This window comes from Anabrus simplex, chromosome 5, assembly GCF_040414725.1.
Source record: "Anabrus simplex isolate iqAnaSimp1 chromosome 5, ASM4041472v1, whole genome shotgun sequence".
Lineage (NCBI taxonomy): Eukaryota > Metazoa > Arthropoda > Insecta > Orthoptera > Tettigoniidae > Anabrus > Anabrus simplex.
In genome coordinates, this window is record NC_090269.1 from 357,688,024 (window position 1) to 357,708,560 (window position 20,537).

The 20,537-nt window shown below is 39.7% G+C and overlaps 1 protein-coding gene across 2 annotated transcripts in view; it reads left to right on the forward strand.

Moving 5' to 3' along the window:
• The first annotated feature begins 5,604 nt into the window (after window positions 1-5,604).
• Window positions 5,605-20,537, forward strand: part of LOC136874114 (WD repeat domain-containing protein 83) — an 81,504-nt gene continuing 66,571 nt past the window's right edge. The window contains exon 1 of one of the 2 annotated variants that reach the window (XM_067147668.2): window positions 5,605-5,808. In XM_067147668.2, coding sequence (XP_067003769.1) covers window positions 5,694-5,808 — 115 coding nt within the window. In that variant the 5' untranslated portion in view covers window positions 5,605-5,693. The remainder of the gene's footprint in view (window positions 5,809-20,537) is intronic. The other variant, XM_068227662.1, reaches the window with a different exon arrangement.

Genomic DNA, 20,537 nt, shown 5'->3' on the forward strand with positions numbered 1-20,537 from the left:
CTGCTGAAATCCCACCAGTGCCTCACAAGAAAATTTCTTTCTAAATCCATACTGGCTCCTCATGAACCAATTTTTATCATCACATATTCCTCTGATGTACTTTGATATTAAACTTTCCAATATTTTACAAACTATACTGTTCAGGCTGATTGGTCTGTAGTTCTCTCGTTTCCTTTCATCACCCTTTCCTTTATAAATTGGTATTATTATAGATTCCTTCCATTCCTTTGGTATTACACTATTATTTATGACATAGTCAAAGAGAAATTTTAAATAAGGCACTATGTAGCACCCCATTGTCTTTAACACCTCCCCAGTAATTTGATCACTTCCTGCTGCTTTTCCTTGCTGAAGCAGTTGGATTTCTCTGAAAATATCTTCATTTGTGAATGAGAAGCTTCTTGTTTCCCTCTGTGCCTCTCCCTCTCTATCTTCTGTTTCGGTTTCCAACTCCTGAAAATCGTCTACTGAATCTCTGAATTCCCTTCTAAATAGGTTTGCTTTTTCAGTATCTGTTAAATAGTGTTCACCCTCTTCTCCTACCATTGTAGGAATTTGGATTCCTTTTCCTTTTTGATTCCTGATATATGAGTACAGCTTTTTCCATTTCCCTTTGTGGTCATTACCCTCTTGAAGTATGCCATTCATATAATTCTCTTTTGCTTCCTTTTTCACTCTATTCAATTCCCTCATTAGCTGTTTTCTAGTTCCTCGACTCTCGCTACCCTCTTTGATTTTCCTGTGTACTATTCTACATTTTCTTTTTAATTTTCTTATTTCCCTTGTATGTTGGGATGATGAATGTCACCACTTAATACTTAAACGGAAACGCCTTTTTAAAATCTATCGGAAAACATTAAACTTAGCGAATTATATTCGGCTGAAATACCATACTGCTACACTACGCTGCATATTCCTCAAAAAGACGCAAAACTTGGCAAACATTTATCAATTCTTTCCATAAACATATATCAGTTACAAGGTTGTGGAACGCGGTCAGAGCACTGACGCGTGTCTCCAGACAAATTACTAGACCTTTAATTCAGCCCGATATATTGGAACAATTCCTTCACTCATTAACACCGAATGCGGTGGTCCCACAGTTTATCCCTAACAACAACGATTCTACACGATCATCTTCAGTTTTGTTACGGAACATCACCCTCCGTGAACTCACAGCTACGTTACCAAAATATAAAACATCCACACCTGGTCCGGATTACATTAATTACACGATGATAAAAGTCCTCCCTAATCAGGTATTACAGAACTTGTCAATCACTACAACCAAGTCCTACAAACCTATACCCCTTCAGACGACTGGAATACATTTTTCTTAATACCTATTCCCAAACCACGTATACCGTTGAATGATCACAAGAATATACGTGGAATAGTATTAGCATCTTGTATACGCAAAACATTTTAAAAAATAATACTACAACGTTTTGTATGGTACTTAGAATACCATGAAATAGTTCCCAAATACCAATATGCATATTTTAAAGGTCGCAGTTCACATGATGCCATTAATATCCTACTAACTGACAGGGGGCGTTTGATTCCGTCCTATTGCATATGTTATGGGTCTCATTATCATGCAAAGGCATTCCTATTTCGTCCATCACAGTACTCCGAAACCTCCTTACATTTAGAACGCTAATAATAAAACACCCTGATGCTCCACCTCTTTCACGTCAGGCTATGGATGGAATTCCTCAGGGCGATATTTATAGCGGCATATTATTTGCCTTGTATCTCTCAAACCTAGAACAACTTGTACTACAATATGCCGGTATCTGACTCTATGCGGATGATATAGTCATTTACACATCAGAGAGAGATATTGATAGTGCACGTAATACTATTACTAAAGTAATGCTTGAAGTACAGAACTGGCTAAGTGCCCATGGTTTATCACTATCTCCATCTAAGTGTTCAGCACTCATTTTTACGCAGAAACGGATCTACAACACTGAACCACTAATAGTGGGTTCCTATGAGATCCCGATAAATACACATCATAAATATCTAGGCATCATCCTAGATAACAAACTAAATTTTAGTAGACATCTCCAAATCCCGTACCTCAGAAACACGGCTGGCACTTATATAAAACTGCTCAAAGCTATAACGAGACGATCATTTTGGGCAGACCCTACAACAGCCAAGTCAGTGTACTGCGCTACAATTCAAGAGTAGATTATTGCGCACATATCATTGATATTGCTAATCCCGCAACACTGAATAAGCTAAATACTATACAACACCTAGCATTATGTACTTGTTTTGGTGCATTAAAATCTACACCGACGAATGCTTTGCAAGTGGAAAGGGGAGAACCACCACTCCATATTCGCCGACAATACCTTGCTTCCAAGTACCTACCTTTAATAACAGTTTCTAATCCTAGTGTACCGAAACTCCAACTACTGTATGAAAGATACAATTCGTATAATATAAGAGATAAAAGAACCCCTGCTATAATAAGCGTATTCCAACACACATCGACACTAAAATACCAATATTATAAGGAACACAAACCTCCCCCATTATACAGTATCATATGACGTAGTCCAATACTATCCAGATACTATAAAAGCTACAACTACTAGTTTTGCTTTGCTACAGTATAAAATGTCTACGTTTTCATCAACCTCGAAAAAACTTCGTTTATCATACTCTATTATTGCTTATAATTTCTATACAGATGGATCTAAGAATGCCTGTGGAGTAGGCGCAGCGTTTAATTATGAACGAATACAACACACTGAACTATACAAACTACACCCGTATTTCTCTATATTCACAGCAGAACTTATAGCGATAAGACAAACACTACTGTGTATAAAAAACGAATCAATTTCAAATGCCAATATCTTCACAGACCCACTATCAGCGTTACAATCAATCCAGCCCTCTAAATTCACGCTTAACTGGTATGTTTATAATGCATATATAATGGTATGCAGATTACGATTATATGGTTTCCGGCGCGCAAAAATATTCCCGGTAATGAGAAAGGGGATAAAGCTGCCAAAGAAGCATCACTGCTCAACACCCCTCCAATGACATTTATGATTCCAGTAACTGATGTAATTCCAATACTAAAGAAACATCAAAAATCAACATGGCAACAATTCTGGAATGAAACTGTAAGTATAAAAGGAAAGTTCTACCACAGAATCCAACCCTCTCTGCCAATCCAACACTGGTATCAACGAACCACATACACACGGCGTCATATAGTAAATATTATTAGGCTACGTTTCAACAATGCGTTTACGCCTATGTATAAATATCGGTTCAGCATTGTCAACCAACCGATATGTCAGTGTGGTTCAAATGAGGCGGATACAAATCACCTCATTCTACAGTGCCCGTTATATATTCAGGCTCGAACACGGTTACTTACAAGTCTAATACGTTTACGACTACCGCTTCCGACAAGTGTTGATTGTCTTGTTTACAACCCGACACCGGAGGTAATATACATATTAAACAGATTTTTAGATGATACGAAATTCATACTATAAATAATTCCATCCGGTTAGCGTTTTCATTATTAGTTGTGCCATTTAAAAAGTCTTATTTCTCATTGGCTACTATGTCTATTTAAGATATGTTTCAGTTTTGTTTGATATACAACTATTACAGCTACTGAGACCCTTGTTCGCACCGCTACTGTCATTTGTCGACTCTATCACATGTGTTTTGGTGCGTTGTTCTTTTGTTACAAAGATCGAAATTCAGTAGGTAAGGTCAAATACAGTAGAGACAATACGCGACACTCAGCGAGATATCGAGGGACAGCTATTGGAGCTCACTCTAGCGGATAGACCTGAACAGTACTGATTCTCTCATAAGAGCACGTGTATTTTTGTGTGAAGTTTTTGGTGTTATTTATGCGTTTTCAGTGAGTTGACATAATTAAATAGTAACGTGTGTCATTCCTTGATATCTCCTCTCAACATGAGGGGTAAGGTATGTACTGTGTTTGGCTGCAGTAATTACGAAGTAGAGAAAAATGCGCGGTCGTTCTTCAGGTTCCCTCGTGACAAGAACATGCAAGTAATATTGTGTTTGCATATATATTCTTCCAGTGACAGAGATTTTTATAGTACTTCATAATCTCCTGACCTGCTCGACCCATATTTTAACTGGCATAAAATGTAATACGCATATTTTATTGTATAGTGCTGCAGTTAACCTTCAACACCGATGTGTTGTTGTAGGTGTAATCTGTGGGTTTTGAAATGCCACAGAAGTGATTTGGATAAGGTGTACAAGAATGAAGGGACGTTACGCTTATATAAGAATTATAAGATCTGTTCAGATCATTTCCAAGCCAGCGACTTTAAAAATCCTCGACTATACAGCCAAGGGTATGTTACATTTTTACTCTAATTGTACGTAAATATTCCTCAAAGCATCACTATTGACAACATTTTCATACTTTTCTGTCTTTAATCCCTCTTCTCAGATTAAAGCCGGAAATATATAGATTTTCTTTCTGTTAGTAGGCTTCATGTTAAGAGGAAAATTGTCCAGCTTTTAAATGTTAATTCATTGCATCATGTGTGTAAGGAATGTGCCGATATTTTTATTGACAAGTGTCTTAATGTGATCATACAATGTTTTATAAATGAGAAAAAAGACAAATCCAACCGTAAAAGTTAAGGCAGGAATGCTAAAGCTAAAAAAAGTAATGCATAAATGAAAGATCAAGCCATTTCACAGCAGCCCATTTCATATCTTGTTTATGTGTCTAATTTCAGTCTTTGAATAATAACCTTTTGAATAATTTTTCATTCATTTATCTAGAATTGCTTTAGCAACTTCGAAGTTAATATCTCAATACTACTTTCTTTCTAGACGTAATTTATTTATCCATTTCCGTATATACATTTCCATTGATGTTTGAATTTAGCGCGTTCAGGTCAAGTCACTAGGAGCGCCACCATCGAATTGTCTCCCATTTTAGCAAGGCGAAATCCGTAAGTGTCGCGTATTGTCTCTACTGTCTTTGGTAAGGTTTAAGGTAACACGTCGTTTGTAATAACACACGCTCTTGGTACTTTTTACATACACATTGAGCAATATCTACATTACAACCCTCTGATTTGTGTTATCCCATCCTCAATGTTAACTCCTTCAGTAGTTGAGTTATATTCTATGTCCTTCCCAATTATAGACCCGGTCTAGTATGGCATAGTAGCAAGACGCCAATATGGATCACTTCGGCTTGAAGATATAGTATCTTGTGTGCACGTGCTTACTCCTAAGTCTATTTCCCTTATATCCACAAGATTTAAATTTTCACTCTTACTAGTGATCATTGTGTTAAAGTACTTTCTGAATAGTTGCATTACTTCCACATACTACGGTACGAACCCTACATGATAATGACCAAGAACTTTACGGTCTTACCAGTTGCAAAATCTGTGAGACAGAGTGTTTATCATTCATCATAAATAAGTGGTTAATAGTGTTGTGAAGTGTTTCATTCATGAGGTATTGGAACTGGATGGTAGCTAAATTCCGAACCCAATCAAATATCATAAAGGGGAAGAAGAAGAAGAAGTCATTTCATTACCATGGCAACCACTGACAACTCACGAAGGGGCTCGTGTGTCGTGTAGCATGTTTTTGTGTTCATGGAGTAGCATCAGTGGCATTCTTTTGTATGTGATATGGAGCTTAACAGCAATAAGAAGGTAGTAGGCCCAGTTAATAGGGAGGAAACTACTGAGTGCTTAAAGTCTATTAACTGTAAACAGGGTCTAGTCAGGACAGTCAGATTTAACGGTAAGGAATATGTACGAAGTATATTATTGCTAGTGACTGAGAAGACGGGATCCTATATTACGGTACAGAAGATCAGATTAGAGGAGGTGGTAGGTTCAGATATCACCGTTGGCAGCCCAGAAGATGGTTTTCCGTGGTTTCTCATTTTCATGCCTGGCAAAATGTTCGAGCTCTATCTGTGTCGGTGCAAAAAAAAAAAAAAAAACACACCTAAATGATTGCACGTTTAATGTAGGCTCTATATTCTTGTGCATGGAGTATTGTTTTGATGTTTTACTGAATTTCAGGCATCAGTTAGCTCAGTTAATCTGTACATGTAGGCCTAGGAGCACGTGGAATCAACATTTTTTTTGGCCTTCCTTCTTACCCAGTAGTTCCTCATTCTTCTGTGAGCTTGCATCCGGGAGATAGTAGGTTCGAATCCCACTATCGACAGCCCTGAAGATGGTTTTCCGTGGTTTCTCATTTTCACCAGGCAAATGCTGGGGCTGTACCTTAATTAAGGCCACGGCCGCTTCCTTCCAACTCCTAGGCCTTTCCTATCCCATCGTCGCCATAAGACCTATCTGTGTCGGTGCGACGTAAAGCCCCTAGCAAAAAAAAAAAAAAAAAAGTTCCTCAGTCTTAACAACTGTGCAAATTTCAATTCCTCCAACCATTTACCTTGTGTTCTTCCTGTTCTCCTTCCTCGAATTCCTGTGTTTGGACTGTAATTCTGATATCATTCCGATCTAGTAAATTTGGTGACTCTTGTTCAATATGATATTTCAATATTAGTTTGTACTACTTCGATCTAGTGGCCATGCTTTACAGAAATTTGTAAATTGTATGGGAAAGTCTGGTAGAGTTCATTGTTTCTAAATGCCCCATAAATTGGATTCATCACAGCTGCATTGTATCTGTGATTTTGGAAAGACATCGATATATTTCACAGTTAGGTTTAGGGTGATGAATTCCATTTTTAACTCTTGGCTCTAAGATTTTTCTCATAATTTTTTGTTACTTAATCTAATTGTTATTCTTTTATTATTTATTTGAGGTGAAATTTTGTATAGTACTTTGATTTCTTTATTTTTACATAATTTATTTTATTCATTAACTTTCTTAATATTGATATCAGATTTACAGGTGTCTTTAGAGAGATTTAAAAAATCTTATTTTATCCATGCTATTTGAGACATAACAAGTTAGCTAATTAACTGTGAACCGGATATCAGTTCAATCCTTTTGTTTACCATAATTTGACAAATAATGTTCTATGCTAATTCTCTCATCTTTTATATTTCTATAGCTGTTTATTATCTTTGTTGTTGTGTATTGTTATGAGGTTAGTGTGTACTTTCATACACATTCTTTTGAGGTTAAATGCCCACACTTGCGTGTTTTATAAATGGGAAAGTGGTTCGTGTATCCATATAAATTGCTCCCATTCATAGATCCACCTTAGTAATTTGACATCTGGATATCCTAAGAGGGAATCTAAACAAAATGCGTAAGTTAGTGGAGAAGTTGTCATTCCCACAGCAACCCTGAAGAACCAACAACAATATTTAAAACCTAATGGAAAAAAATGTAACCCATGTAGATGACATATATGTTGATGATATAACAGAGGACAGGAATGAAGATAGGTCTTTCTCAAGCAATATTTGACTTACAGTTGGTAGACAAGAAGGAGGGGTAGGAAGGGGAAAAGTTGTGGAAGACATGTGGGCTAATGCTTTAAGGGGAAGGAAACTGAGGACTAAGGATTCACATCAGGGAGTGAGTTCAGGAGAGGTATCACTGAGGAAATGTTATGAGTCACTGTAGGTAGAAAAGGGAAAGGGAAGAAGGGGAACAAGGAAGTGTTACAGAAGAAGGGTGAGGGTAGAGGAAAGGGGTAACATAAAGTAGAGAATAGGAAAGAGAAGATGGAACAGGGTCGTGAGAGCGAGAGGAGGAAGTAGGTTCTGCAGCCGTCAGGGATTTATCGGAGACCAGGAAAGAAGGGGACTAATGAAGAGGGTAGGGTTGAGGCTCTGGTCATGGGAAACTCTATTGTTAGGCATATGGGGAAAGCACGTGAAAGAAAGCAAAGTAGGGTAGAGTGTTATCCAGGCATTTGTTTAAGGCACCCGGTCACTCCATGCGAGATTTGTGCTAGACAAAGCAGAGGCGGGACAGGTTTTTTTTCCGGGTACTCCAGTTTTCCCTGTCATCTTTCATTCCAGCAACACTCTCCACTATCATTTCATTTCATCTGTCTTCTTCTTTTCTTCATAGGGCCTCTATAGTTCCTAATTAGCGTCGACCTCTAAGATCCTTTGCTACCATGTTTGACCTTCATTCCCACCTAGATATACCTGCTCCCTTCACAAAGCTGCAGGTTGTTTTTATTGGGTCTTCTTGGATTTTTTTCTCTCTCTTCTCCTGGTAGTCCTAGAGTGGAGAGTCTGATTCTACCCAGCGCCTCACATTAGAAAAGTATGTGTTCAGCTGATTCCTCTGCTTAATTGCATTTCCTGCATGTATTGTCTCTTATTACTCCAATTTTGTGTAGGTGTTTTTTGAGATGGCAGTGTCCTGTCAACAGTCCTACTACCCATCTTATATTTTCTCTGCTGAGTTTCAACAGTTCTTTAGTATGCTTCTTGTTTGGTCCTTTTATCAGTTCCTTTGCAAGCCTGCATCCTGGAGTATTTTTCCAGTTCTCCAATTTGTTTCTTTTGTACCCATTTTCCTATGTAGTGTTGGGCTTGTCCGTAGGAAATCCCGCATACAGGTTCTGGGCCTACAAAATGTGTTTCTGCCCCTTTCCTGGCCAGTTTATCTGCCTTTTCATTTCCTTCTATACCTGCATGCCCTGGTACCCAGATTATTTTGACAATGTTGTACTTTGAGAGCTGCAGGAGAAGTGAATGGCAATACCATACAATTCTGGATATTATCTGGACTGCTTCTAGTGCTTTAATGGCTGCTTGGCTGTCCGTAAAAGTGAAAATGTTCTTATTCCTATAGTTCATTTTCAGATTTTCTTCAAGACATGTTGTGATAGCTATGACTTCTGCTTGAAAGACTGTAGTGTGTTTGCCCAGGCTCATCTGGATTGATTTCTCAGGTCTTCCCCCGTTGATCCCTCCTCCTGTGCCATCCACAGTCTTTGAGCCATCAGTCCACCACACTATATCTTCTTTTTCAGTATTCCATTTATTGATATCCCAGTCTTCTTTTTTATTATCTGGGTCTCAAACAGTTTTTCAAAGTTGTACTTTGGTATCATATGATCAGAAGGCATGTGTAGAACTTCCTCTGTTATTACTCTGTTTACAGTGTTCTACATAGGGTCTTTGTGCATTTCAGCACTCTGATTGTGCCAATGTATATGAACTCTTTCTAGCCTGTCCTTTTATGAAATTGCCTAGTGATGGGAGGTTTAGTAAAGTATTCAAGGCTTCTGTCGGCATAGTTCTCATAGCTCCAGTTATGGCTATGCATGCCATTCTCTGTAGATTATCCAATTTCATCTGTCAGTCATTAATCATTGCCCCAGAGGAGTGCGACAGGCTTCGGCAGCTGGCACAATTCCTATCCTTGCCGCCAGGATTCATTCATTCCATCCCTGACCTGGTCACTGACTGGAAAACAGGTTTAGGTTTTCATTTTCATTCATAGGTTAAGGCAGATGATGAGGAAAGTAGAAGGGAAAGGGGAGGGTAAGGAGAAGATGGTAATTTTCCTTGTTGGTACCAACAACGTAAGGCAAGCAGAAATAGGTACTAACATACTATAGTTGGGAATGTGTGGGATTTGGTTATAACAGCACAGGAGAACTTTAAGAGAGTGGAGATTGTTGTCAGTGGATACTGTGCAATTCTGACTGGAGGATGATAGGAGATTTAAATGAGACTATGGAGTTTTATTTATTTATTTCGTGTCAGAGTGTTGAGAAACTTGAAAATATAAATAAGGTAGTATATACAAATAAAACAGAATACATTTTATGTCACAAAATATGTTTCACACAATGTCTGCCCAGAAATGGGCAACAGAAATTCCCTCTTCAGTGGCTTGAATCAAGTCTTGAAGTGTACAACGAACAGGGCAGGACTGACAGTCATACAGGTGTTGGGTAGTTTGTTGCTCCCCACAATCGCAGAAGTCTGACTGATCTTTCAGATAACCCCATTTCTTAAGGTTATCCTTGGATTTACCTACTCCACTCCTCAAACGATTAAGTGCCTTCCAGGTTGTTCATTCCAAATGATGACCAGGGGGTGGAGATTCAGAAGGCACCATCCAATCAGACTATGGAGTGGGTATATTGGAAATTGGGAGCGAGATTTCTAGATCCTAATGGATGGGTAGGAGATAGAAATCTATGCTTAGATGATTTTTTTCACTTGAACTGCAATGGTACATTTTAACAAGGGGGTTTGTTTAGGAGAGGTATATTTAGGGAAATGGGGGAGAACTAGAGAGCAGTGATGAGAGTATAGGGAGTGAGTGGGAAATAAAGTAAAGATAACATAAAGTTGCTGGTGTTAAACTGTCAAAGTATTGTAAAGAAAGGAATAGAATGAAATAATTTAATAGATATGCAAGAGATATTATAAAAGGAGTTGAATTATGGTTGCAGAAATATTCTTCTGGAACTGAAGTGTTTATCATAGGATAGAATCAAAAGGAGGAGGAGTATTCATACTGGTGAAATAAGAATTTGTAAACTTTGAAAAAGTTACAAATGAGAAACATGAAATTGTAGGTGTAGGTCATGGCTCATCTCTAAAGATAATAGGCAACTTGATGATTTTGGGGTGTACAGACCTGTAATAGGTAGTGCTGACACTGATGCAGAATTATTTTATAAGATAATCAGCAGGGTCATATTTTGATGACCGATAAATACGTAAAAATGACCTATAAAATGGCCACAAAAATCTTCAAATATGACAAAATGTGCAAGATATCATCATCATCATCATCATCATTTTACAGTCCCAGTTTCCTGGGTACTGTTAGTGAGCCTCTTCCATTCTGTCTTATTGAGATACGTTATGTTGTTAACGATGTCCTCCAGTGTCCTTCCCCGATCTGCAATGTCCATCTTTACAATGTCCATCCAGTGGGTTCTTGATCTTCCCACCATCCATTTCCCGGCCACATGTCTCTCCATATTAACATATGCTGTCCTTGTTGGCTCCATTGTCATTAGGCCTGCATGCCCAAACCACCTCAGTCTGGACATGCTGATCTGATCTAACAATGATGTAACAATCCCAGCTTCCTTCCTAACCTCATCATTCCTCAACTTGTCCAGTTTGTTTTTTTGAATTGTGGACCTAAAGAACTTCATTTTGGATGCCTGCAACCTTGATAAGTCCTTCTTAGTAAGGGTGCAGGTTTCAAAACCATAGGTTAAGATTGGTATGAAGTACTGACTGAACATCACCAGCTTTGATTTTGTTGGCACTTTGGGATTCCAGAGGAGTGTTCGTACTTGCTGGTAAAAGTGAGAGCTCTTCTGCTCTCTATTTGGCACCTCCTTTGTGGCTAGTGTATCTTGAGATAATAGACTGCCGAGGTATGTAAAGCTTTCTACACTTTCTAGTGGATGGTTTCCTAGCATGATGTTCAGTGGTCGTTCCTCTCTGTTTATTGCCATCACTACTGTTTTGAGTTTGCTTATCTTGAGATTGAACTCCTGGAACTTAACCTTCCATTCATTGAGTCTTGACTGTACTTGTTCCTAAGTTTCTCCCCAGATCATAACACCATCAGCAAAGGCCATTGCATTTAGTTCACCAGAGGTTTTCTTGATGTTCTTCATTATGTCATCCATGATGGTGATAAACAATAATGGGGTTAGTTCACTGCCTTGCTGGACTCCACTTTCGGTCTTGAACCAGGATGAATGTCCGTCACCCAATCACACACAGCTGGTACAGTTCTCATACATCATCTGAACTTTCCTCACCAGTCCCTCTGGCAGATTCTTTTTTCTCAGGCATTCTCGTATATTCTCTCTTGTAATGCTGTTATATGTCTCCTCAATGTCAAGGAAAACCATAAACAGATCTTTGCCTTTTTCCCAATATTTTTCCATTAACATATGAACTCTGAAGATTAGGTCTGTTTTGGACCTGTTAGGCCTGAAGCCATACTGTTCCTCTTCAAAGTATGGCTCTAAGATGACTTGCAATCTGCTCTCTAAGATTTTTTCAAGAATCTTAAGCCCATGAGAAACGAGTGTTATTCGCTGGTAGTTGGAGCATTTTTGGTGATTTCCTTTCCTAAACAGGGGGATAATGACACCCTTGCTCCAATCAGTAGGTATCTTGCCATCTTTCCAAACTGCATTGAGCACTCTGTGTAGTCACTGTAGACCCTGGACTCCTGCTGCTTTAATCATGTCCGTGCTGACTTCATTGATTCCTGGGGATTTCCCTTGCGGCATATTCATAAGGGCTGCTTTTGTTTCTGCCCATGTAATGGGAGGTTCGTCTGTGCGGGTTTCAACAGCTGTTCTTTTGTTCTCCGATCTGCTTTTGTCCTGTTCAGTAGGTGATCAAAATGATTCCTCAGAACCTCTCTGATGTCCTCTTCTTCCTGGCCAGGTTTCCATTAGGATCCTCACTTGCTTTGATGGTTTCAACTGAATTCCTTTCGTTTTTGATCACTCTGAACAATAGTTTCAAATTGCCTCTGCTGTCTTCCTTCAGTTTTTGAGTAAATTTCACCCAGCACTTTATCTTCGCCTTTTCTACTAAACTCTCAATTTCTTGTCCCGGTAAACTTACTCGAGGTCTCTGATCTTCCCCTTATCCCTTACCTGATCTGGTTTGGATTTCTCTCTATCTCTTTCTTTTTGTGTCATGTTCCTTTCCTTTATTGTGGATCTTACTCTTTCATTCCACCAGGATGTCTCTTTTTCCCATACTCTCGCACTTGTCTTTCCGCAAACCTCTATTGCTTCTTTTATCAGGGTGTTTGTAAATCTTGTCCACTCTACCTCACGACTCTCCACTTCTTCTGTAGGTAGTTGTCCTATTATACAGTGCTGATAGTTGGGTTTTTTTTTCCAATCTGTTGTAGTTCCCACACCTTAATCTTCAGTCATTTCCTGGTTGTTATCTTTGGTACATTAATGTCTTTCAGATCTGCTACTAATAGCCGGTGGTTGCTATTGAGGTTCTCACTTGGAATTACCTTGACATCAGTCACAAGTCTACTTCTTTCTTTATCTGTAATGACATTATAGTCAATGACCATCTTGCTCTTTCCATCCCACCTGTAATGGGTAATTTTGTGACTAACTCTTTTGTTGAACCAACTATTTTTTTACTACCAAAGAGGTTCTTATGAAGAAGTCTAGGAGATGTTCGTCTTCTGAATTCCTTCTCCTTTAGCCATGTGGTCCCATTACCTTCTCATAGCCATTCCTGTCTGTCCCAAGTTGTTCGTTGAGGTCCCCGATGATGATTGCCCTCTCTTCACTGATGGTCTCTTCTTGGTCTTCGAGAAACTTGTTCTTTTCATCTTGATTGCAACCCATCTGAGGGCCATACACTTGCACCAGTGTCAGCTTCTCTTTCCCAAGGTGAACTGTTACCTTTATAATCCTTTCATTAATGTACTGGATCTCTCTAATACCCTCTAACTCTTTAGACAATATCAGTCCTACTCCATTTGTCATCTCTCTGTTGTTACCATTCCAGTAGAGGGTATAATTTTTCCTCAACTCTTTCTTCCCTTTACCTTTCCATTTAGTTTCACGTAGTCCTAGGATTGATATTTTCCTTTTCTCCATGATGTCCAATAACTCTTCACATTTCCCAGTCAAACTCAGTACATTGATTGTTCCTATTCGATTGTGTTGTCTTCTCCGGGGCTGTTGCACAGTCGCAAGGCTTGGCCTATCATCAGGCTGTAAGCCATCATACCTGGTGTTGGTCTGCAGGTGCTGTTGTCTACTCCGAGTTCTTTGTTTGCATCCGAGGCTCGTATAAGTGTTAAAAGCGATTGCATTTACTCTCCAACTGACTTGCTAGGCCTAACGTTAGAGAAGATTTTCGGTCAGGGTTATCTTCCTTAGCCTTTAGCAGTCCCCTGCCACATCTGCAAGGCAGCAGCTTCCAGTTGAATTTGTGTGTCATTTCGTACACAATGTCCTCAAGAAGACCCCTAAGGGTTAACTCCTCTGAAAAAATATAATGCCTCATAAATATGAAGGAATATACACTCATGCTCAGAAATTAAGGATAATGCTGATACATGGTGAAACAATGCTATGGTGGGTGGTTTGCGGTTTTAAATCACCTCGGGGTATGACCATGTGATGCATTTGACCTGCGGTCGTCGCATGGTGGCGCTGGCAGCAGTCCAAATACGCTGAGGTGTGTTGGTGCATGTCAGAGTATGGTGCAGCAAGTAAGTTTGCAGATGTTTTCAGACGTGCTAATGGTAACTGTGTGGTGAAAATGGCTCAACGAACACGTATTGATGACGTTATGAGGGGTAGAATTATAGGGTGACTGGAGGCTGGTCAAACACAGCAGATCGTAGCACGGGCCCTCCGTGTTCCACAAAGTGTGATCTCAAGATTATGGTCACGGTTCCAGCAGACAGGAAACGTGTACCATCACTGCCCACAGACGGCCATGGAGTACTGCAGATAGCCTTGCTCGGGACCTTGCCACAGCCACTGGAACACTTGTCTCCAGACACACAGTCTACAGACGACTGAACAGACATGGTTTATTCACCTGGAGACCTGCAAGGTGCATTCCACTGACCCCTGTTCACAGGAGAGCCCGTAAAGCCTGGTGTCAAGAACACAGTGCATGGTCATTGGAACAATGGTCCCAGGTTATGTTCACGGACGAGTCCAGGTGTAGTCTGAACAGTGGTTCTCGCTGGGTTCTCATCTGGCGTGAACCAGGAACCAGATACCAACCCCGTAATTTTCATGAAAGGGACCTGTATGGAGGTAGTGGTTTGATGGTGTGGGGTGGGATTATGATTGGTGAATGTACACCCCTGCATGTCTTTGACAGAGGAACTGTAACAGGTCAGATGTATCGGGATGTCATTTTGCACCAGTATGTCCGCCTTTTCAGGGGTGCAGTGGGTCCCACCTTCTTCCTGATGGATGATAATGCATGACCCCACCAAGCTGCCATCATGGAGGAGTAACGTGAAACAGAAGATATCCGGCGAATGGAGTGGCCTGCCTGTTCTCCAGACCTAAACCCTATCAAGCACGTCTGGGATGCTCTCGGTCGATGTATCGCTGCACGTCTTCAAACCCCTAGGACACTTCAGAAGCTCCGACAGGCACTAGTGCAAGAAGGGGAGGCTATACGCCAGCAGCTGCTCGACCACCTGATCCAGAGTATGCCAACCCGTTGTGCGGCCTGTGTACGTATGCATGGTGATCATATCCCATATTGATGTCGGGGTACATGCGCAGGAAACAGTGGCGTTTTGTAGCACATGTATTTTAGGACGGTTTTCTCAACTTATCACCAATTCCGTGGACTTACAGATATGTTTCGTTTGTGTTCACTATGTGCGTTTGCTATTAGCGCCAGTTTTGTGTAGTGCCACGTTATGTGGCACCACAATATGCAATTATCCTTAATTCATGAGCATGAGTGATTTACCCAAAATAGTAAATATTTACATTTTTCATGTTACCTTTAACTCATAATTGAGTGAATAGGATTAATAGGTGTCATCAGTAATAATGATATTAAATACAGAAACACGTAATATGAAAATATTTCAGTCTTTTTTTAACTGCAGTTCTTACAAGAAAAATAGCTAAGCATCTCTATGTTCTTCATTATTTGAATATTTTGGAATCTCTGCAATCCACTGATATTCTGGATAACTCATGTTTGTCGTGACCTGCTTGTTGATTAATGGTAAATCTTTTTATCTGCTGCCTTTTTCATTTCGCATATTTCTCAGAAAGTCATCTAATAATCTGTAGAAAAAATATTCTCGCTTAATTTTGAAATAATTTTCCTTCAATGGACAGCTTTAGATGGCTTTATCTGTGGCATTCTAACTCTTTGAAATGAATCGCCCACGAATGAATAAAAAAATAAAATAAATAAAATGAAATTTGCAAGCACCTGTAAGTTATGTATTTCAGTACTTAAGCACTTCAGCAAACCTTATTGACATATGTTTTACCTAGTACAGTGATAATACCTCTCCTTCTCATCACAAGTCCATCCACATTACATAAAGCAATGTCTCGTCGCTCTCTGGATTTGTGGATTTCCAAAGAGTGCATATTACAGTTGTAGGAGGTTACCTTATATCACAGTTTTTGAACTGAATTTTAAACCGTTTGATGCCTCTGTATTCTCATTTATGGAAAGCTTGAATGGTATTCAGATGTTATGTTGATTACCCAATGTAAATACAGCACATAATAAAGGATAAAATAATAAAAAACAAAGAAACAGACTTGAAAACAAGAAATAAATGTAACATATTGATGGAAATTACAAAATAATGAGATAACATTGAAAAAATGAAGTACAGTAAAAAATGGCAAAAGGTGATGAAAAATGATGTAATAAGTATGCATTTTTGTGTTTGGGGGCCATGATCAGGATTTATATACAGGGTGCATATGTGATGATGTTACAAACTTTCAGGTATGATGGAGGATGGCAAATGGATCAATTTGAGATAAGGAACCATAGTCTGGAAACATTTGAGTCAAAAGTTATTAATAATCCAATTTGCTTAATGCCTGTCCATTCTTAACAGATACTGGGGTGTCGAAATTTCGGCCTGCAGTAGTTCTTTAGCGTGCTGGAAGCCAACGACATGGCGTTGTCACCTTTAAACACACTTAAAAGCTACTGACCTCAGTTGGGTTTGAATCCGTTAACTTGGGATTAGTAGATCAACGCCGTATCCACTACATCACTGCGGCCGGCAGTCAAAAATTAAAACAAAAATCGGTCTGATACCTCCGACTGTACTGTACATTTACATGTAAGAGTACAATAGGCGAGACAGTCCTATCAAGCAGAAGAGGCTAGGATAATAACTCAACAACTCCAATGCAGAAGGCGTAATAATGAGTACTGACGTGATGGGTGTGCGATATCTGTGCTCTAGGCTTCAGTCTGTGTTTATGGGTTAAAGTGGTACGTTGATCAGCCATATCCAGATGGAGTTGTACCCAGTTACGGAACTTAAAGATATGGTGTTTGTGTACGGGCAAGCAAATGGAAGCAGCAGAGAAGCCGAACGGTTGTACAGGACCAAATATCCAGGAGACATCAGGCTCACACCATGTTTCCATGACTCTTGCAATCATTAAGTGAAACTGGGCAATTGGTACCACAGTAAAATGACCGAGGAGGGTGATGAATTATACGGACTCCCGACTTAGAAGATGCAGTGCTTACTTGGATGGATGAAGCGCCTTCAATCAGCACTCGAGCAGTTGCACCTGAAATAAATATTTTGCATCTGGCTGCATGGCATTAAATCAAAATTACACCAACTCCTTGATGAACAGCTGCCTGAGAATTATCCAGAGTATGTCAAAGACCATTGGCAAATGTTCAAGTCAGCAGTGCTCTCAGTCTGTGACGAATCGGCTGGTTTTGTCAAAAAGAAACTTGCAGATTGGTTTGATGAGAATGACCTAGAAATTCAGTCTCTCATAGAAACAAAAAGGAAAGCATTTAGTGTCCAGCAAAATAACCCTAAATCAACCTCCAAAAGGCAAATGTATCAAAATGCAAAAGCTGAAGTCCAGAGGAAAACTCGGGTCATGAAAAACCAATGGTGGATGCCCAAATCCCATAAAATACAGCATCTAGCAGCTGACACAAACAACACCCATGCTTTCTTCAATGCAACTAAAACTATATATGGTCCACCTCACCATGGAATAAATTCCATAAAATCGAAAGATCATATTGAATTTCTTAGAAACACAACTCCATCAACTCCTGCTGGAAGGAATATTTTGAAGAACTACTAAACAGACACACAAATTGATGACAACATCTTTACCCAAATTCCTCAGAGCCCTTACAAGACAACCTTGATGAAGCTTACAGTCTATTAGAAGTGAAAATTGCCATCAGTAAACTCCAGAAAAATAAGGCACCAGGCATGGATGGAATTCCTGCTGATCTCTTCAAGAAAGGGAACACACCACTAGTTCACTACATACACAAGCTCATTGACAAGATACAGTATGGTAAACTGGAACCATACCTGGTGATTTAAGGGCCGCAGCGCGTGACCTTGAGTGTGCCGCGCTGGTCACCGGGAGCTGGCGGCTTTCTACTACAGATCTGTTCGTCTGCGAATTCAAGCCTTTTTGATCTTCGTATGTTGATTAGTAGTGTAGTGTTGTGACTTTGTGCAGGACAGAATGTGATGTCGTGTCTTTGTGCCTAACAGAGTGTGGAACTGACCTCCAACATTCATAAACATTTTATATGTTTTTATGGCTGATGATGACCTAGACTAAGGTCGAAACCGGTCCCATTTAAATAGAAATGTGATTGCTACGTTTCTTTCTTTTGAGTATTGAATAGGTTGAACCTCCTTTCCAGTTATTTAATTTTTAACATTCATAGATATTGTTAAGGCCTTCAATTCAATCAGTCGAGAAACTCTTTGGAGGATCCTTTGGAGGTTGCCCTCCAAAATTCATACAGATTCTTTGATTACTACATGATGATATGAATGGTGCAGTCCTTAACAACAGTGGACAAGGAGAAGCATTTAAGATTGCAATGGGTGTAAAACAGGGCTGTGTGATTGCCCCCACACTATTTTCAATATATATTGATGTCATACTTCATTTGGTCAAAGACAAAATTCCAAAGGGGGTAGAAATTGTATATAGGACAGATGGAGGATTATTCAAACTTACCAGACTGCAAGCAAACACTAAGGCATCTGCTACTTCTATTCTTGAACTCCAGTATGCATACAATAATGTCAATTGGCAAACTAAGGCATCTGCTACTTCTATTCTTGAACTCCAGTATGCAGATGATAATGTTATATTGGCAAACTCTGAAGATGATCTTCAGCATACCTGGGATGCATTTAACGAGGCATATAGGAGCATTGATCTAGACATAAGCACCAGTGAACCGCAAATTTTATATCGACCTGCACCAACCTGTAACGCTCCTGCTCCTGCTATCGTGATTAATGGAACTAGCTTAAAAAATATTAAACTCTTTCCCTATCTGGGCAGTCACCTTTCAACAAATGCAAACATTGACGCTGAAATTCAATATCGTCTCAAATGTGCTAGCGCAGCCTATGGTCGTATAACTAAGTTGTACGTATACCAAGTCATTGTTGTTTCGACTCTACTGTATGGTTGTGAACTTGGGTTACATACAGAAGGCACTTACTATGCCTGTAAAAATTCCATCAATGCTGCATTAGGAGAATCCTAGAAATAAAATGGCAAGACAGACACATGCGTAATTGTTTTGGAGCAAGCTAATACAACCAACGTTGAGGCTCTCATAATAAAACACCAGTTTCGATGGACAGATCATGTAATTTGCATGCCTGAGTCACATCTCCCAAAACAAATTATATACTGTCAGTTGAAGGTCAGACAGAGAAAAAGGGTGGGCAACAAAAACGTTATAAAGACATTCTGAAAGAAAATCTAAAGAAATGTCAAGATGACCCTGAAAATTGGGAATTTGTTCTATCCACTTGTCCAGAATGGTGTCGCCTCATCCACCAAGGACATCTATCCTTTGAACTTCAGCAGAGGAAACTTCTGGCTGATAAACACAGTTCGAGGAAAGAGCGTATGAATAGCAGAAGTATCAACCGTCAAGGACCAGTGGCTACCAATGACACTGTGTGCCAACGTTGTGGAAAAGTCTATGGTTCCAGAATTGGATTATACAACCATCAAAGAACTCATGTGATTTGAACTTTACCTTTAGAGGACAATCATACTTGTTAACAAGTGATGGCATAATAATAATAATAATAATATACTTGGGGACAAAACATGAGTTCCTGGAAGTGAGCTGGAAGCCAGCAGTCAGTCACTCCCAGCATCCTGCTGAGTTAACAAGTTCTAAGTGATCCTTGTTTGGTGTAGAGAAGTTGCCAAACCACTTTCTTCCACATTCTCTTCAGTCTTACCCTTTCTTCGTGTCAAGTGCAGTACACTATTTGGCAACCCCGTTGACAATAGACATAGTAAATCCTATAAGCCATGAATAGGCACCAGGATGCCGCTGGAGAGTAGTGGTGTGAGACGAGGTTGTTATGTTTTGTCCCCAAGTATATTACGTGAAATGCAGCTACACACCTACCGTCCACAGAAAGTGCAGGCTTTCAGTCCTGCTGACTTTGCACCTTGAGTCGTGTTCAGCCAATGGGCCTTGCAGTCGATCCTCACTTTCCTGCATATGTGCTTTTCACACATGAAGCCTGTTTCACCAAGACAGAAAGCTAAATAGTCACAATAGTCATATTTGGGCTGATGAGAATCCCCACGCTACAGTTGTGAAGAGCCATCAGCACAAACTTTCAGTCAACATGTGGGCAGGCATAGTCAATGATTACATAGTAGGCCTGTTTATTCTTCCTCCCCGCCTAAATACAGCAGTGTACACAGTGGTGCTAAGAGATGTACTACCCACATACCTGGAACACATCCCACTTGCTCTTCGTCAACAGATGTGGTTCCAACATGATGGAAC